Source organism: Camponotus floridanus, unplaced genomic scaffold (assembly GCF_003227725.1).
Source record: "Camponotus floridanus strain SB8 unplaced genomic scaffold, Cflo_v7.5 scaffold2, whole genome shotgun sequence".
Taxonomy (NCBI): Eukaryota; Metazoa; Arthropoda; class Insecta; order Hymenoptera; family Formicidae; genus Camponotus; species Camponotus floridanus.
Genome location: NW_020229325.1, coordinates 5,870,955 through 5,890,673, shown reverse-complemented (window position 1 = coordinate 5,890,673; position 19,719 = coordinate 5,870,955). Strand labels below are relative to the sequence as shown.

General features: G+C 38.9%; 2 protein-coding genes across 3 annotated transcripts in view; one reads left to right on the top strand and one right to left on the bottom strand.

The window, feature by feature from the left end:
• Positions 1 to 19,719, bottom strand: part of LOC105256391 (DDB1- and CUL4-associated factor 11) — a 31,568-nt gene that overhangs the window by 9,850 nt on the left and 1,999 nt on the right. The window lies entirely within an intron of this gene.
• Positions 298 to 18,590, top strand: LOC105256392 (SCY1-like protein 2). Of its 2 annotated transcripts, none has more exons than XM_025408075.1 (17): positions 298 to 849; positions 4,220 to 4,438; positions 5,872 to 6,006; positions 6,655 to 6,885; positions 8,590 to 8,710; positions 9,246 to 9,329; positions 10,310 to 10,455; positions 11,168 to 11,413; positions 12,210 to 12,355; positions 12,457 to 12,607; positions 13,195 to 13,435; positions 13,994 to 14,162; positions 14,604 to 14,785; positions 15,233 to 15,286; positions 15,441 to 15,682; positions 16,772 to 16,918; positions 17,825 to 18,590. In XM_025408075.1, exons 2-17 carry the CDS (start codon positions 4,286 to 4,288, stop codon positions 17,855 to 17,857), a joined length of 2,481 nt encoding a protein of 826 aa, XP_025263860.1. In that variant the 5' UTR covers positions 298 to 849; positions 4,220 to 4,285; the 3' UTR covers positions 17,858 to 18,590. The 2 variants fall into 2 exon arrangements, with proteins under 2 accessions (XP_025263860.1, XP_011264550.1); XM_011266248.3 differs by having other exon boundaries at positions 16,772 to 17,031; positions 17,825 to 17,904.

The following is a 19,719-nucleotide window of genomic DNA, read 5'->3' as shown; positions in this document are numbered from 1 at the left end:
GCGCATATATCTAACACCTACCTACCTACTTTTCTACCTACCTCCCTACTACCTACCTACCTATCAACCTATCAACCTACCAACCTACCAACCTACCTACCCTGCAACCCAGACCTATAATTTCCAGGCAACGAGGAGGCCTACACTCTGAGCTCGGGAGCCGGGCGAGGACCTGCCAGGCGCCGGCGGAGAGCCAGGAGGCGGAGGGCGCGCGCGCACGCGCGTGATCCGTCAGCGACGACGTCGACGTCGCCGTCGACGGCGATACGCCGCCGCTGGAACGGCTACGGTGACAAGAGGGTTCGAAGAGGGGAAGGGGATGGAATGCGGGGAGAGGGGAGAAGGATCGCTGTTTACAGGATAACAGGATCCTCTTCTGCTCCGATCGCGCCAGTCCATCGTCGCGACGCACCATCGGCGCATCCCGTCGGCCGCGGCGCGGCGTCCACGACCACGCACACACACACAGGGGCACGCGCTGTCAGCGCGAGAGCTCGCCCCCTCCTCCCTCCCGCCCGCCCCGTCTGTCAACCCCGTGAGCGCGCGCGCGCGCGCGCGCGAGCCACGCGCGTCGCGTCCGTCTACTCGCTTGCGAGTTCGCGCCAATCTTGGATTACTAACCCGATTACTAACCTTCCCGCAGTCGCCGTCGCCGCCGCCGCCGCCGCCGCCGTCAGCGTCGTCATCGTGCTCGTCGTCGTCGTCGTCGTCGTCGTCGTCGCCGCCGCAACCGTCGCACCATACTGTGTCTCTTTTTCCGCTTCCTTATTCCTCCTCTTCTCGCGACAAAGAGAGAGCCTATGTACGGTGGTGTGCTATCGCGCGTTTCCCGATATCGTTCGGCAACAGGTGAGTCACACACTCTCGCGCTCCTCGTCCGCCTGTCTATCCGTCTACTGCCTTTTATTTGATTCTCCCGTATGCGTGGCATCGTTCGTACGTATCAGTGCGCGTTCGCATAATTATGTATATTACGCGTACGATAGTGCATTATCCGCTGCGAGCTCCTGGGGGTGTCGCGCGGGGTCGCGGGTCTTCCTTGCTATATCCGGATATCGCGTTATGGCTCCGTTTGCGATCGCGCTACCCGCGGGATTCGCGTTTCGCATTTGCGCGTAGAAGCGCAAACGGAGGAGTGCGCGAGAAGGATTACGCGCGGGACAGGGGCGAGATTGGGGTCACACCGGGAATCCGGCAGGATAACGCGCCGCACGTCGCCGCGGGGGGAGAGCCGAGCCTCCAAGATCGGGGGTGCGATTAGAGGGGTGCGCTTGCTAACGTTAACGGCTCGCGCGCTTATATCGATTCACCGGAGCGGATAACGCCCGTTAACGACGATCCGACGAAAACTTCTGGCCTTTCGAGATCGCGGTGGCGGGATTAAAACTGCCACCGCGTGCATTAATTGTCGAGAAGCGGAGAGAAGGGTTGTCCTCTCTTCCTCCCTTTCTCTCTCTTTTTCTGTCTCATCGTTTTCCCACGAAAGTGGAAGGAAGAATGAGAGACTAAAGCAAAGGACATTTATTTCAGAAATCATATTTCCTGCATGAGAGTCCTTTAAAGAAGAGAGACACTCAAAGGAGAAAGAAATATACTCCCTATCTTTTTTGATATATAATATGCTTGTTCCTCTTTTTCTTTTTCTCTCTCTCTCTCTTTTTCGTGATTTTATTTATACATAATTTATGTAACAAGCTCTTCATACTAGATTTTCAGTGCTTCCAACTCTGGAATCATATTTAAATCAGGATCAAGTATATTTATTAATAAAATTTGATTAATTAATAATAAGCGTGCATTCGCGCGATTAATCACGTGGTATGATAGACAAATTGACCGCGAAACGTTGATAAATTTCGACAAGTTCGATGTCTTTAAATTCTGTGTAATTAATTGCTCTGGAGAAAGAATCTTTCAACACTCTCGTCGTTTAGATAAACAAATACAACGTACACACACATGTCATTGTTCATGTTATTGTCACGTTTTTATTTGAAGATTAGTACGACAGTTTCGGAGGGTTTATATTTTCGCGTTGCTAAAAAAGCGATCTCTATTTTTATACAATGAAAAAGAGCGAAGATTAACTCTAGATATCCCTCGAACATTCAACATCTTAAAAATTAAATTTCATAGAGAGAAGAATTTCATATTTTTCGCAAAATTTATTTTTCACAAAATTTATATTTAAATGATTATTTATTATGAAATGCAGACAGTAAATGTCAGTTATAAAGAGATAAGAATATAAAATTTTCCCTTTTACTTTTTGATCATAAATACCTAACTATAATAAAAATATAATAGAAGATTCGCGTCCAGATCTTTATGCTCGCGTATTTCTAAGGTGTAGGCGTATAAGGAGCAATAAGTACGCGTCATTTATGTCATTTAGTGAACGAAACGATCGCAGAACGAATCCCTCTTTGCGAATTTTAATTAATTTCTGATATACACGTACGCGCGAGAAATTTTCGCACCGTTTTTTCGTCTCGAAATAAATATTATTTTTACGCAGAGTTATTTTGTATACAAGTATCAGACTCTCCGAGCTTTCAGCTCGAATATTGTGCTGATCTTTTTCGTTCTATGAGCGCTTTCGAATGATTGAACGTGAGTAATCGACAACGATTCATCGATTTTTCTTGAAAAAGTTTCTTCATCCTTTCTTGTTATATCCGAATATTCTGAAAACGACACGAAAAAGCTCGTATTTCTATTGTCGAGGAAATCCGACAACGATCTTCACTCCTACGCGAGAAGTGCGAATAATAACACCCAATATCTCTCCTTGCGAAGGACGAGAACGCTGAAAAGTCTCTCCGAATATCAAAATATAAATTTTAAAATTATGAAAAGAGAAGAGTTGTAAAAAATTCTATAGTGTCTTTTGCACAATTTCTTTTTTAAGAGAATTTATACTTTTCAAATAGATATAGAACTGGATAGTAAATATCAATTTAATGAGAGAGAGAGAGAGAGAAACATTTTTCTCTTTCTCTCTTCCATTCTTTTTTATTTAGTCACGTATGATTCAAGAGATTTCTTCTTTTTGAAAACGCTTATTTGATATTGTAAACATTTAATTTTATTTAATATTCCTTCTATTTATAATATATAAATGTTTAAAAAAAGCTTGAATATTTCTTCCTTGATAAAAATATAATTTGCTCAATTTTTGAGATTTAGTTGTGTGAATGTTTAGCTCGCGAACATTATATTTTGCTGCAAATCGCGGTTAATATTTTGCTGCAAATCGCAGAGGTGTTTCAATATTGAACTTACAAGTTCAATATTTACGAGGTTACTTAACATTCTCGGATGAAAAAACGAGTTTGCAAATTAAGCCGCAAGCCGTAAATAGGCAACAAAATCTCATTTCAGTTTAATTTTGAAACAGAACTTTCAATGTCGATAATTAAAAAGTTTCCATGATACTACCTTCAGGTACATAGATATACGCACAATTCACGATCCAAAGATTTCACAGGTATTTGGACATTCTGTGCAGCATATAATACCATCAAGAGAAAATTTAATTAATCATGAAGTACAGAGGCTTCCCGGATTAAATCCTCAAAAGAAAAAAAGAAAAAAAATCGATTATAATATATCGTAGAGTGCATCTTTTAGAAAGTTAAATAAAAGTAAATTTTATATCGTCATGATATATAAAAAGAGGAATATGTGAAAAAGCCAATCAATCGATTAAAAAATTTTGGATTTTTTTTAAACATTTGACATAAATTCCAAGTCCTACGAATCCACCTATTAATTTCTTCACTTCTCTTAATTTAAGACAAAATTTCTCTTAATTTTCTCGATTTAGAGAAATTTAAAAATTAAAAAGTCTCGACTCTCACCTTCCAAAATCAGAAATTCAACAATTTCTCTCTCATTGATATCTCATTGATATCTCTCATGATTTCTCTCGTCGATTTATAGAAATTTTTCACGCAGCAATGGTTATAAAATCAACTTAATTTTGGCGAATCTCTCGGCGATCTTTCTCATATTACACACGTAATATGAAATATAGAGAAATCTCGCGAATATGTACCACGGCGATATTCCATTGTCACGAACGTAGAGATTGTTTTCGCGATATTACGCTTCGGTCTTGCTCCCTTTTCCCTTGACTTGCCCTTTATCCCTCCGGCGAGTTATCCAACAATATCAAAGAGACTTAACGCGCTCAATATGAATTTTGGCTTGGCAGATAATAAACGGACGAGGTCGACGTTGATCCACTGAGGGGGTCTTCGCTTCCTGGTGCCGCATCATCATGTTCGCGAAATCCAGAGGCAGTAGCACGGCACCATGCGACCTGCTCCCCGATCCTATCCGCAACACGTATGAGATTGGCAAACAGTCTGCCACAGCCGGGCCGGAGAACGTCTGGCGTATCTACGACGGCTACCGGAAGAAGGACCGAATGGTAATGAAAAAAAAAAATCGGTCGGAAAAATGGGGAATTTGATAATACTTTGTTCCTTTAAATTAATTCGTATCAAATCACGAGAAGTCAATCATTTATAGAGAATAAAATGGAATGTTATCGCAGTTTCATCGTAAACCCTCCGAAAGATTTATTGAGAATAAAATGGGAATCCCCTTCTTTCTCTGTGGAAATAAAATGTTTATTGAAAAGTTCCGTTTCGACAGTAGAATGCTGTTCAGTATTTACCGATTGTATTCTTATATCGAAAGCTATTTTCCAGATATCAGAGAGCATAAAGATTGTAGAAGATTTATTTAGATATAGAGAATACATTGATATATTTATATATTAGTTTTTATAGAGTAAAATTTTTTTTCCAGAATTTTAAGAAACACATCTTTCCCGAATGGGATTAAAACTCTTTCTAAATTAAAAACAAACTTTGCAAAGTCAGCAAAAACTCCGCAATTTTTTTACATGAGACGAAAGTAAAACACAGTAAAAAATTGTGCGTCCATTTGTTAAAATTTTTTTGTGTTACCACGTATTGATTAGTAGTTTAATGTAATATTAACATACAGCTTATATGTTATTATTTTTATAACGTTTTCATGTGTTACATTTATGTCAACTTCATAACTTAACACTTTGTATATGTCTCTTAGAAATGAAATATTATTTTGAGTATTTTTAACATAATCATTTTAAACAATCAACATGTCTCAAAGTCAGTTTAACATTCTAAGAAAAGTTAAAATCTTCAAATAATCTTGAACTTTGACATACAAAAATAATCAAATTTACTAGAATCAAATGTTTCTATTACAAATAATTTTAATTAAAATAATTATTATATGTTAATGTTCTCAACATTTCTTACGAGCTATTGAAACTATTTTTTCATGTAATTTTCAATTAATTTGTATGTTATTTTTACATTACACTTAAAATCGCAATAACAAAAATAAATGTAAAGTATTGTGTCAATTATATAACGTTTTCAATTTGCCATTAAATAACATATGACGAATGAGTTACTTTAACTTAAAATTTAGAGTGGACTTTCTAGGACATGTGAAAAATGTTATGATTAAATTTTATTTTTTACTGTGTAATAATTGCATTAAATGGCTTAATTATCGTTAAGGACCGATCTCTTTCGAGATATGTCTCAACACCTTAATCGCGATTCAATCTCCAACGATAGTTTACTCTAGAGAGAGAGACACACACAAGGAGAGACGATTGAATCGCGGATTAGAGGTAATCCAATTCGAGAAATCGATTTTGAAAGCGATCGAACGGTTGAGAAGCGCGAGAACAAGATCAGTTCGTATCCGGGCGATTCTCACACTTCAATTCCGAAGATAAATTCTTGTGGCTACCGAGAGAGGAGTTCGCGCGAAAAAATGGCGATTGCTCGCTTGCAGGAGGTCTCAATCTTCCTGTTCGACAAGCGTTCCGTGGAGAAGCTGCACAAGCCGAAACGCAGGGAAACGGTCACGGACATCCTGCGCGCAGGTGCCACTCAGATGGAGCGATACTCGCATCCGAAGCTCCTGCAGGTACGTAAGCGACCCTCGCGTATTATATAGGCCAAGGCGAGGCGCGAGAACTTTTCCTCTCGTCCTCCCTTCTCGTCCGGGTATATTTCACGAGTCGACTATCAAACTGAAATGGTTTCGTCGAGAAGAGCGACAAGACGGACGATGTTTCTGTGCAAGTTTATTTTCCAGCTTCCACGCTTCTCTCTGACATAATGCAAGATAATTGACATAAGTATCGTCAGACTAGTTATGCAATTTTCTTTCTAATCCTTACATAAAAATATATATAAAAAATATGCGCGAGGAAATCAATCGAAGAAGCATAAAGAGGAATCGCGAGAGGAGTAGTTCCTTGAAAAGCTGCGAAGAAGACGATAACGAGGAAGCCAAAGAAATGCGATCTATCCCGCTTTCTTTCTAAAAGACGGGAATTTAAAATATGATATACACACACACTAATCACAAGTATTATGCACACGCATACACCCACACTGTCAAACGTAATTGGAAACGGAATCTATTTGGAAACGAAACGAATTTCGTCAATTTATTCCGAAAGGTTTTCGGTGGAAATGTATTAAATGCATATCAGCGCGTTTTTCATCTATTTTCAAGAGCTATTTACATTCGGTATAAATCGATGCGCTATATTTGATAATCACGTAGGCGTACAAAGTGGAGGAGTGCGCGGATACGCTGGCCTTCGCGTCGGAGCCGGTCCTGGCCAGCCTGGCGAACGTCCTGGCGTACAAGGAGCAATTGGCAAACACGCTTGCGGCGCAGTCCTCGGGGCCGATGGGCAAGCAAAACCACCCGCCGGCCACGAGCCATCATCGCTCGACCTTCGTCAAGGAGTACGAGCTACTCGAGCTGGAGGTCAAATACGGACTGTTGCAGGTAAATAGAACGCGTCCCGCGCGAAAACCTCTTCATAGAAAATTATTTTTTCTTTTTCAAAAAAAAATTGTCCTTACATTTTGCAGATATATATTTAATTATTTATCTAATGAAAAATCTCTCTCTCATAGATTGTAAACGCATGCTGATAAAAGTTTGCACTCAAAAAGCGCAATTTTATGACATGTATATTGAAAGTATATTAAAGGTAGAAACTCTATTTATCAAAGTACTTTTATATTTTCTCATGGTAAAAAATAAATATTTAAAAAATGTACTTGTATGTATTAAATTGTATGAAAATTATTAAAACAGAAAGAATTATCTCGAAAAATATTATTGATAAATTTTTTCCAGCATAAAAGATGAGTTAAAAGTCTTCAAACGCTTAAAATGCTTTTTATTGGTGGTCAATCGAAACAAAATAGAAATTCTATTTATGTGTGAAGTGCTCTTATATTTTTTCACAATAGTAAAAGTATATAAATAATAATAGATAAATAGTAGTTAAATGTTAGAAAAATATATTTGTATTAAATTATTAAGAAAAAGATTATATTGTCTATACAACATTTAGTAAAAAGACAAATTACGTAAAAAGAGAGACAATTTTCTGTTTAGAAAAAGAATGCTATCGGATGCAAACGCTCTGCTTTTTTTTTTGTTTACAGTATTTCCGGTAAATCAATTTCCGCGAATTTTATTTCTTTCATTTGCCTCTATTTTCACGATAGAGGAATAGACGATAATTACTTAATACTTTTCGTGGCTCTACAAATACGGGGCACCGATAATGGGGTTCGTCCATTAGCAGTTAAGTCGTTCTAAGCGTGTAAAACGAGACTAGGGGAATAACGAACTAACGTGGCGTGTTTTTAAGCTCTCCTTTCCGCCTACGCTGCTTCGTGTACGATATTTGTTTCTTTTTCGCTTTAGTCTCTCTAATATTTAATGGATATACGATCGTAATATAAGTTTTCAACAAAAAGGTATTCTTGCGTTATATTGTTACGCTGGAATGCGGTACGGGCATACATTGAACGTGAAATTAAATGTCAAATCGCGCGTCAAATTTGCGCGAAAATAATCGATTCCCTCAATTCGGAGCGGAAATTACGCGATCGATCTCTTTCGCGCGGAATAAAAGAGGCAGGTTTCGAAATGCACGAGTACGCATGCACGACCGTGACATTGTGCGTAAGCACAATCATAACGTAGACGCAATAACGGGGGTTGCGTTGCGGAAAATTAAGTCGAATCCCGACGCATGCGTTTACGGGGGGGAGAGGGAAAGGGTGATCAGAGCGAATTTTCTCAAAAACGAGTTTCTGGTTGTAACCACGAGAAATCAACTCCATCACGGTGCTACTACCACTGGCTCGACGTAGCTCTCATATAATAGAATGTATTACGAAGCTTAATAGAATACTTGATGCCCTTAACTCTCTTCAAACTGCAACTCAAGCTTGCGTCACCGTGTTACAGCAATCGCGTTTAGCAACGCGGTCTAACGACTCGGATCCACAATTATATCTTTAGCGAAAAGTAGATGAATTAAACTTGATTGAAACGTCGTCGAAAAATTATGTCAACATTTTTCGGGGCGAAAATAATGCTAAAATTATGTCATGTAGGAAAAAAAATAATAAATATCCTCGCAACCTCTGTAAACTTTGTAAACTTTTCTCACTTTTCTTTTGACAGATCACAGAGGCTCTCTTATTCCTTCATGGCAACTGTAAATTTCTTCATAGAAACGTTTGCCCGACGAGCATCATCATTACGAAGAGGGGCACGTGGAAGTTGTCGGGATTCGAGTTTCTCGGTGAGTCTGCAATCTTGTTATCCCTCGTATAAAAGATCAATTTCTTAATCAAAGTTTGGCCCTTTTTTGTCAATATCAGCAATACTTCACTTAATAAAGGAGAATAAAGGATAAGCGTCACATTGTGCTTTTTCTCAATTGCTCAATATTAAATATGATAAAATATGATTCCTTAATAAATAAATATATAATGAGAACAATTTATATATTTTATTTATATATTAATTATTTATATATTTATTATTAATTATTTATATATTTAATATTTTTATATAATTTATATATTTTACTTACAATTTATATATTTATATCATTAAATTAAATTAAATTAAAAATTATTAAATTAAAAATTTATATTATTGAGTTGAAGAAAATTTTGTTTTCATCAAGTTATCTTATATTTATTTATTATAGATTTTAGAGAATATAAAAAAAGCTAATTATTATAGAAATAATTGATACATCGGCCAGACTCTGATAGCAATAGATGGCATGATGCAGTTTATCACTTCAGAATGCGTTTCGCTCTTGTTAGATGCGGCCAAGGAGGTACCGATAACCGTGCAATCGTGGACGAAGCACATGCCGAAAATGACTCAGCCCAATCTCGATTATATAGGTGAGGTGTCGTGAATGGCCGTGTCGTTAACGTACGCCCACGCGCTGTTCCAGTAACGTTGTTTCGAGTCACTCAACTTTACTTAGTAAAATCAATGAGTTTATATTTTGTCGCCACTCAACGCGATTAAATGCATTCTCTCGAGCCTTCGCTTAAAACCGAGTAATTGATTTTCTTCGTAAATACAAGTGGCTCTTCTATAAATAGAAATCCTGAATATTACATCCTTATAAATAGGGATTTTTTTTTAATCTCTTTCAAATGAATGAAATTTCAAACATTTTTATGCAAGATAAAAATCTTCATGTCGAGAATATGCGTTTAGTATCACAAGCACAATTATTTACTTCCCCCCTCTCTCGTGTTTGCGCGCGCGACTCTCCTGTTAGATAAAGCAACTTGGTATTATACAATTGTATTTAACTTTGAATACGCGATGAAAACAGAAATCTAATTATACAGCCATTACAATAATGTAACGATCCCGCGTTTTGTAATTCGGTTGAATTGTACTGCTCGATGAATACATTCCGCTCGAACGTTTGTATATATGTATATCAGAGAATGGCAAAACAGATTATTACCGGACTCGATATTAATATTAAAAGGAACGAGAGGGAGGGGCGCAAGAGGGAAAATTGGAAGCCCCGGAAGCCAGTCGAGTTCATTATGGGGAAAGGGGATTTCTGTATTTATATACATATATACATAAAAAAGAGCGAGGCGGGGGAGGAGGATATGCGTGGGAAATAAGCTCGGTATCAATGGAATCGAATGTAACTGTTGAAAATTTTAATTCCGCACCTTTGCACCCCAAGGCTTTAGATTGTATGAAAATTCACATCGAAAAGTCACATTAAAAATTGCTGGCAGCAGTTTTCCGACTAACGCTCTCTCTCTCATTTGCATTGTTAATTATCCTTTCGCGTCTCGTCGACCTCGTCGACATCGAGTCTGTCTGTAAATGCAACACGTTGCAGCGCCGGAGGTGCAGCAGAAGAAGCTCGGCAGCTTTTCCAGCGACATGTACAGCTTCGGTATGACGATATGCGCGATCTACAATCAGGGCCGACCGTTGATACAGGCGAATCACAGCTGCTCGGATTATCTCAAGCAACTAGAGACTGTAAGTTAATTTGTCCGCAAGTCGGAAACGAGATGATTCTCTTAGGAATGTCGAGAAGGATCTCGCGGATATTCTTTGAAAGGATTTAACCTTCGGGACAGACAGAGAGATTTCCCTTCGCGAGGATTCTTCATCTCTCCGATTCTCGCATAAATAAATTTCAGTCTTTAGTTACATCTTTTTCCCTTTCTGAGTTTTCCACCGCAATTGCATAGCACAACTGCAATCGTATCATAGTTGGCTAATTGGAAAGTGAAAAAAAGCGCGTCTGCGTACAATTTATTTGCTGAAATTCCTTTTGCGAGATACCTATTTGTTTATATAAAAAATATTGATTTTATTCTATCCAATAGTTTCAAATTGCGTTTTTCGTTAGAACGACGTAGTATATTGTTTGTTGCCACGCTCTATACTTCAATTCACAATTTCATGCGATATTTCAATCGTCAAAAGAGTAGCTGCAATTTTCAAAAAAATTCTCGACACAAAAAATATTTAAAAAGCCATCGACTACCCGCATTATCGCACAGTCAATCCTTCTACTGTCCCGTAAATCAATATACGATAATTACACAGAGAGCAATATTGTTCCATAAAAAGCCCGATACATTTCACAAACATAATACACTTTTACTATAACATTCAAGTCTCCTAAAAAAATAACTCGTCGGATTAAACAAGTGTCGCGTTATTATTCCATCCCATCGATCAGCTCGACGATCAAGTCTCCGTCATCTTACCACTGGTACCGATACCCCTGCGAGAAGCCGTAACACGACTCATGCACAAGGATCCCGAGCAAAGGCCTACCGCGCAAATATTGACCATGATCAAGTTCTTCCGGGATCCGTTTGTGCATGCTCTACAGTTTCTCGACGTCAGCAAGATGAAGGACGTGTCGCAGAAGGAACACTTTTATACGACGACTCTGAGGGAACTGCTGCCCTACATGCCGAAGGTACGCGCGAATATTGCGGCATTAATTATTAATTAATCAGGAAGGACTTGCGGGGTGGGAAAAACTCCCGGGACGGGAAAACTGAATCTACAATCGCATTTACGTCATTGCAAGCATCCCAATTGCGTGTTTAATACGTGGGATTTTGATCAAAGATGCTTTAGAGTCTCTAATTTTTTAATCATGAGATACTTCCTTTTTATTCCCGACTGCTGCCAACGGTTGGCAAAGGAGGGGATATGCGTTTCACCGAGCTCGGTTCGGTTCTTACCGCTTTTCTCGATAATAATAACATAGTTCGGTGTCATCTTTTGCACATCAGTTTTTAATTAACCAAGAATGATTTAGAACATATAATTATCATTCTTTATTCTATTATTTTTCTTTATAATTTTTTACTCCCGACTGCTGTCAATCTACGGTTGACAAAAGACGAAGGGAATATGCGTTTCACCGAGCTCAGATCGGTTCTTATCGCTTTTCTCGATAATAATAACATAGTTCGGTATCATCTTTTGCACATCAGTTTTTAATTAACCAAGAATGATTTAGAACATATAATTATCATTCTTTATTCTATTATTTTTCTTTATAATTTTCTCAGTTCCTTTTACGATACAATCATGGAATGTACGAATGTTTTGATCTTGGGGAAATGGAAAAAAAATATAACACACAAAGGAAATTAGGAATTAGCTCTCCACACGTGGGAGTTGTAAATTCGACTTCGCTCGCTTCGAGAGTTACACCCTGATCGCGCACGTTTCCGCACGTGTCACGCGAACATTTTCCGCAGAAACTCTGGTATCAGCACATCTGGACGTATCTTCACGCGGAGCTGCAGACGCAGGAAGTGCTGTCGGCCGTGTTGCAACCTATGCTGTACATCGTTCAGAACAGCACCAAGGAGGAGTACGACCAGATCGTGTTCCCCACGCTCAAGTACGTACGTGAACGAGGGCGGAAATGAGCGCGAGACCGCGCGAGATAGGCACGTCTCGTCTCACACCTCCTCCATCTTTCTCCTTCTCTATCTTCCGCAGACCACTCTTCACCAATCGAAAGTCGATTCAGGGAACCGTGACTCTACTGGAGAATCTGCACATCATCCTGGAGAAGACGCCTCAGGAATACGAGCGCGAGGTCCTCTCGATGCTGTACATGTCCTTTGAGAATTCGACTATTCAAGTACGAGTGAGTAAACCATCAATTTCACGCAAGAGTTAGGAAAAGTAGAGATATCATCGAAAAATATGTTGGTCCAACTAAATTAAATTCAACTGCTAAACCAAAAATTCTGATATAATGTTTAAGAAATTAAAAAGGATTTATAATTTGATGTAAAAATTTTTACAAATTAAAAATTACAAATTAAAGCAAATTAAATTCAACTGCTAAACCAAAAATTCTGATATAATATTTAAGAAATTAAAAAGGATTCATAATTTGATGTAAAAATTTTTACAAATTAAAGCAAATTAAATTCAACCGCTAAACCAAAAATTCTGCTATAATGTTTAAGAAATTAAAAAGGATTTATAATTTGATGTAAAAATTTTTACAAATTAAAACAAATTAAATTCGACTGCTAAACCAAAAATTCTGATATATGAATATTTAAGAAATTAAAAAGGATTTATAATTTGATGTAAAAATTCTTAATTTCCTGAAAGTTTCTATTTGAAATCACGTATCGATTCAGGATCCTAAGAATCTTTTTATATATCTCTAAAAGATAATCCTTGTATTAATCACACGATTTTGTTTGGTTTATCTACTAGATGGCCGCGTTCGTGGCTGTATCGAACGTGACGAGTTATCTTGAGGACGACGCCATACGTAACGTGGTGCTCCCGAAGCTGTTGGACGCTTTCGAAAACAACTCTGCGGACGCGCGCGTATTGATGGACGTGGTGCCGCGCATCCTGAGCCGTCTCGAGAAGCAGAAGATCATCGACTGCATCCTACCGCTCCTCTGTAAAGTCAAACTGCAAGAGCCCGAGATCGTCGTGCGGGTTGTAAGTAAGTGAAGTAAAAGCGAGTATCACACACAAGCGTGGATCTAGTACTTTATACATCATTTAATAGAAGCCTTTCTCAATAATGATCATCAACTCGTGTATTTTACGAGATCAAAAAATGCATAATTAATTTCTTTAAAACGAGATAAAAAGAAGACACGTATCTCTCTTGCGTTTGTTTGCTTGGAATGAAAAGCGTTCGAAAAAATGATTCAAAGTTTTATTTTATTGTTATTATTTATCGAGGCAAACGCAGTTATTATTGATCATATGAAGCTCGGGTAAATATGCAATATTTAATAAAATGGATCTCGAAATGAATTGTCTGTTAGGAAGAAAAAAAATTGACCAGAGACCGTTTTAATCCGTAATGAAGTAAGGGAAAAGAGCCTGTTCTCGACAACGTGGAAAAGAAAAATAAAAAAATACAAACGAAAGGAAAGAAAAAGAAATAATAAATGATCTGTGTGGCAAAGAGACAGGTATCCTCATTTCGAGAAAGAAGGGAAAAACGGCATACAAACCCTAAGGCTAATCGCTCTCGTCCGTTCGTGTTTAGATATTTACAGGTTGATGCTCACCGACAAAAAGTACGGCTTGTCTGTCAATTGGATGGCGGCCCACGCGATGCCATCGTTGCTACCGCAAACCGTGAACCCGGCGTTGAATCTCGAGCAATTCATCCTGCTCCTCGAGGTGCTGCAGGACATGTTGAACAACATCGAGAGGCAAGCACAATTAACGCTAAGAGCGAAAGTTGTAATTAAAAGTGTCGGTTGAACGGGACAACAACAACGCGATTCTCCCTCTAATTATTATGAGAATAAACGGGAACAAACGAGCTCTTGTACACGCGTTTAATGGCGTGTGCGAAATAATTGCAGAATTTTCTCGTCGGAAAATTAATGCATAAAATTCATCCAAGTATTGATTAAAAAAAGCAAAAGCCGACTGACATTTTATCGCGATGCAGCTTGTTATTCCGCCGAAACAAGGATCTCATTCACGCCACTTAACTCAATTACGGATATTACTTGGTGTAATTAATAAATATCGCCGGCTATCAATTCATTAATATCGGGCATTTGTCGATACACGTATAATGCATCTGTAGAATTTATCGAGTAACAGCCCGAGCTCTCTTTCTCTCTCTCTTTCTGCCATTGTAGAAATCAGAGGAACAAATTGACGCTCGACAATCTATCGCTGCCGAGTCCGGACAAGTATCGACCCCTGCGACATCAGTACAGCACCGATAACGTGCACGTGCCGACGTTCAACATTCCGAATTTGCGTATCGAGCAACGCAAGACCTCGTCGGCCGAGGATATGGCCAGGAAGAATAGCATCGGTGCGAAAATATCCAGGGGATATCGAACGTCTCCTTTAATCGTCATCCGGAGTTTTTTACGCGCGAGCCTAAATTTCGCGCGATGAAAACTTTCGGAGCTCTCTCGTGCAGCCTTTAAATTTTCCAACTCCTAATACACTTAACTTAATGTTTCTTTCTCGAGTCATAATAGCTAAAAGTGTACTTTCGATGTTTTGTTTTACTACACTTTCTTTCACGGCGAAATAGCACTCTAGCGTGAAGGGTTTTCATAAATACTATTAAAACCGTGAACGGTAGTTTATATAATAAATTCTCCCCGTCTCTTGGTAGCGAGAGACGAGACCACGGGTAGAAGACAGAGGAGACACGAGTCCATTAACTTTATCTGATATTTATGATAACGATCCTCCAAGGGATCATGTGACCCGCGCTTGTGATGCTAAAAAGGTATTTCTTCGCACGCAGGTTCCATATCAACGGCGTCTGCGGAAAATATGGCGCGGAAAAGTTCGATGGCTAGTAAGTGGAAATATTGGTAGTTTTTTCAGGAGCCTCTTCTCCCCCTTCCCTTCAGCATGAAATATTAACGCGACCCTCGAGAGGGGGGAGGGGGCTTGATATGAGCCTCGAAAAGCGAGGGAGATCGATCTAACCGAATCGGATGGTCGTTTAGCGATGTTTGGCGGATGGTTCACCTCGTCGTCGGCCAACGATAACAACTTCCTGCGAGTGGGTAACACGTTCACGAGTAGACGCCTGTCAGACAACACCCTGATGACACCCAAGATACGGATAGCGCCGTCCTGCGCGAGTTCGCCGGGAGCGACGCCCGGAAGCGGCCTGCCGATCCGTCGACACTCCAGCACCGGTCCCCAAGAACGACGTGGATCCAATATTAATTTATCCCCGCCTACGGTACGTATGTGTGTTGTATACAGGGTGTCCCAGACTTAACGAATCAGTCGTTCCTGGGATCATTTGATTTTTTTTTTCAAACTACTGTCGCATCGAAGACACAATCGCGCTCACTGCAGAATCCCATTTTTTATTTTATGATTTTATGATTTTATGATTTTTATGATATTTTTTTTAATTTTTTGATCCCTCTATCGATATCGATATTATCGATGTATGTGGGCCTCTTGCGCTAGGAGAAGCCGATTGGTAATCTTTAATCTTTTGTAGCGTTGAAACTATGTCTTCCTCAACATTTTGGTATTAAGATTTTCGTTTCCAAATGATCTCAGGAATCTACCGTTAATTCGTTGAGTCTGGGACATCCTGTATACACATGTAAAAGTTGCCGCACGTATCATTTACCGCGCCTACTTTAATTCGCGGCGAAACGTATCGTTGACACGCGACGTAACGTGTAGTAAAGGGAAGGATAAGAATCGTAGTCTAGAGATAAAGAATGAATATACATGAGAATTAGCGACAGAGATGCTTGCAATCGTGAAACGCGGAGGCGTGTAATGATACTTCTAAGATGAATCAAATTGTAATCCTCTTCCTCCCACGATTTCAGAGAATCAAGTTTGCGCTGATTCTCTCGCGGAATTTTATCTATCGTTTAATGAGGCACATCGAGGTTTAAAACTAGTGTGACCCAGTGACATTTTTGCGTGAGCTTGGGAACAATCGGAAAGCTACCTGCCGCCTATAAAAGCGAATCCCCTCTATTGATCATGCCACGCGATGTAAAACAGAAATAAATCGGAGCCGTTAATTGATCGCCGCGCGGTATGCATATTAATGCGCCAAGTTAGCATGAGTAGAATCGTGACTTACACACAGAAGCTCCAAGAATGAGTCGGAAAAATCAATATCTCTCGTTTATTTCGCGTGTAATGCGACCTAATAATTAATCCCGCGAGGCTCAATGCCGAGTCGAACCTGTCAAATCGAATCTGTCAAATCGAATCTGTCAAATCGAATCTGTCAAATCGAATCTGTCAAGTGGAATCTGTCACGTGGAATCTGTCAAGTGGAACCTGTTCGCAGGGGGGCGGGATGCCGATCACAAGTAGCAGCGTGCCATATCTGCTCAGTACGAGCCTAAGCAGTATTCGTGGCTCGAGACGGCCGTCCGTATCCTCGACGTCGTCGCAGCAGGGGATCGGGCTACTGCAGCAGGTTGGCTCCAGCATGGTAAGACAACTACCCCCCATCTGCCTGAACCTGAACGGACCACCACCACCACCAACACTCTCTCCATCACTCCAGCTACCGGGACAGCATTCCCACTGACCCTCCGTTACAGTGTAAGGATATTCGCTAAGACTTTGCTCCGTTGCTTGCCGCTTTCTCTCTCTCTCTCTCTCTCTCTCTCTCTCTCTCTCTTTCTTTCTCCGTCTGATCACTCCCACACGCACCTTCTCCTTAGATTAGATTCTCTCTATTCTCGATTATATATAATTAGGGGAAACCGTCGCGAATATCGAAATATTGATCAAAGTTTTCTGCTCGTAATTGATGGTAATCAAATGCGAGTAAGTTCGGGAGGAATATCAAAGTTTCAAGTGTACGCGTTTTCTTAACGTACAACTAATTGTACTGTAATTATAAAGTTTAATAACTTGATATTCGTTTTGCGTTCTCTCTCTCTTTTTCTCTTTCTTTCTCCAAAAAATAACAAATTATAATTTCCCTTCTGACCTTATCATACCATGAATTAATTTTTCAACACGAGAGACGCAAAAAATACGTAAGAATGTTATTTTTCAGTCAAAATGAAAAATTTAAATTAACAACGGAAGAGATCTTAGATCCGGAGATTTTAATTCATATAAAAAAATTTAATATATATATAACAAAATTTTTATTATTTAATATATATAATAAAATTTTTATATAAAAATTTAATATATAATAAAATTTTTATATAAATTTTCTACGAGAGCGCTCATCCTGAACGAGATTTCTCCGAGGCCTGCGCTTTCTAAGATCGATCGTTAACGCGGTTCCTCTTTATTCTCGCGACGTGCCTCGCCAAACCGATACGAGAAACGGCGAAGCCGTAAAGGGATGTCCTCCCTTCTCTTTCCTCTGTTGCAGTACCAATTCTTCAATAGGCAGCCCGAAGCGTGAAGTGCCAACGATTGTCACTGAACAAAGATCGGACAAGATCGCGGTGGTTGTTGAGTCTCTAACTAGCGCGCACCGATCCACTCGCACGCTCGGTCAATCATAAGGAACGGAGAAGCGAGGAATCGCGGATTCTCGCGAGGACAGGTCAACGACGACGCCGATTCCCTTTTAATTAGCCTCGGGATCCGGGCAATAGACGCGAGCCCAGATCACGAATTAGTGAGACCATAGATGTAAAAAAAGAAAGAAGAGGCAAATTGCAGGTACGTAAAGGTGCAAGTTAATGAGAAAGCGATTCTCGCACGCATTCCAGCCACGCTCGTGCGAGATCTAATATACATACGTAGGTATATTCCTCGGCGGCCAAGATCGCGAATTGATGATCGCAAATTAATCCGGAAAGAGGGGGAGAGAAACTTCTCCTCTCTCTCTCACCGAGTTAATATTCGCACCGCATATGTTATCTTGCCGCCAGCATAGTGGCGACGAAGGATTCAGGGATATGCGGTTCTGGAGAGGACACGTGTAATGAGCGATGGACATACGGGGTGTATCAGAAGTCGCCAACTCTGAAAAATTGGCTCGATATTATAACGTTCGAAATTATCGATGTTGAGAGAATATTCGGATAATATTAACATTTTATCTGTACAATATTTTGTGTTTATTAGTTTCGTCCGTTCTTGTATATGTATATTGTAAGCACGTATAAAAGCGTACCACAAAAAATCAAAAACATATAATATATATATCTGCACGAATAACATGAAATATTTCTATATCATCTCGAATTTTTAAATAATTTTAAACAAAATAATAAACGTATAATTCGTATAATTTATAATAAAAAAAATTGTCAGATGCAAGAAAAAAGATTTTTGTTTTGAACAGTATTTAAAAACGTAATTTTTTAATACTGTTTGTATTGTATGCACAAGGCACTTGATAAAGTGTTAATATATATTAATATTTAAATATTTTATATACAATATCATCTAATACATGCAATATTTCATAATTAATGAAATCGATTATTAACATGAATTATTAATTACTATATACATATTTCTTGATTATTTTACCTCTATTGTTACATAATAACTCTCATAATAAATTTACAATTTTAAAAATTAAATTCTTGTCGCGCATTTGAAGCTTATATACCGTCCGATTCTGAACTTGATATATCTGGGTCAAACGTCAATAATGAACTCTATAAAGTGACATAAGATAACTCGAGACGAATGTGAATTGGGAGCTAAGAACATCACGAATTTACATTTCGTAAAAATTGGAAATATAGAACGCGACTTCTGAAACAACCTGCATATCGAGTCAGGAGACACTTCCTATAGAAATATGCACACAGTACCAAAGAAAAAAAAAGAAAAATACAAAAATTAATATACACATATATCTCTCTATCTTAGCCACGGAGAGACAAAGGAATAAATATTTTTCTCGTCGATATATATTTGTCTATGTAATAATCTATAAAAGTATCGTAATAACGACGTGTGCGCGAGTCTAGCCACACGTCAGAGTCGTCAATTGTTGCACTACACAATCACTAAATCTTAAGATAGCTTTTATAACTCAGGCGTAATCGGGTAACACACTTTAGCTCATTTTCGACGATCTGTAATTCGCGATAGAAAATTCGGCAGATTATTCTATTTATTATTTTTTATTATTATTCTATGTCGCGTGTAATAATAGAAAATTTGGAAGGATAAAATATGTATATTATACATATGTACATCGTATAATTTGCGGTATATAAAATAGATTTCTATCTCTTGAATTTTATCGTGAATTATAAATCGTCTCAAATGGGTTTCACGCACGTACGCACGAACGCA

Excerpts from the sequence above, each read along its gene's own strand:
- LOC105256392 (XM_011266248.3), top strand. The coding sequence starts at position 4,286 with ATGTTCGCGAAATCCAGAGGCAGTAGCACGGCACCATGCGACCTGCTC. Across the intron at positions 12,356-12,456 it reads ATCGTGTTCCCCACGCTCAA|ACCACTCTTCACCAATCGAA; the intron begins GTACGTACGTGA and ends TATCTTCCGCAG. Across the intron at positions 15,287-15,440 it reads GCGGAAAAGTTCGATGGCTA|CGATGTTTGGCGGATGGTTC; the intron begins GTAAGTGGAAAT and ends ATGGTCGTTTAG.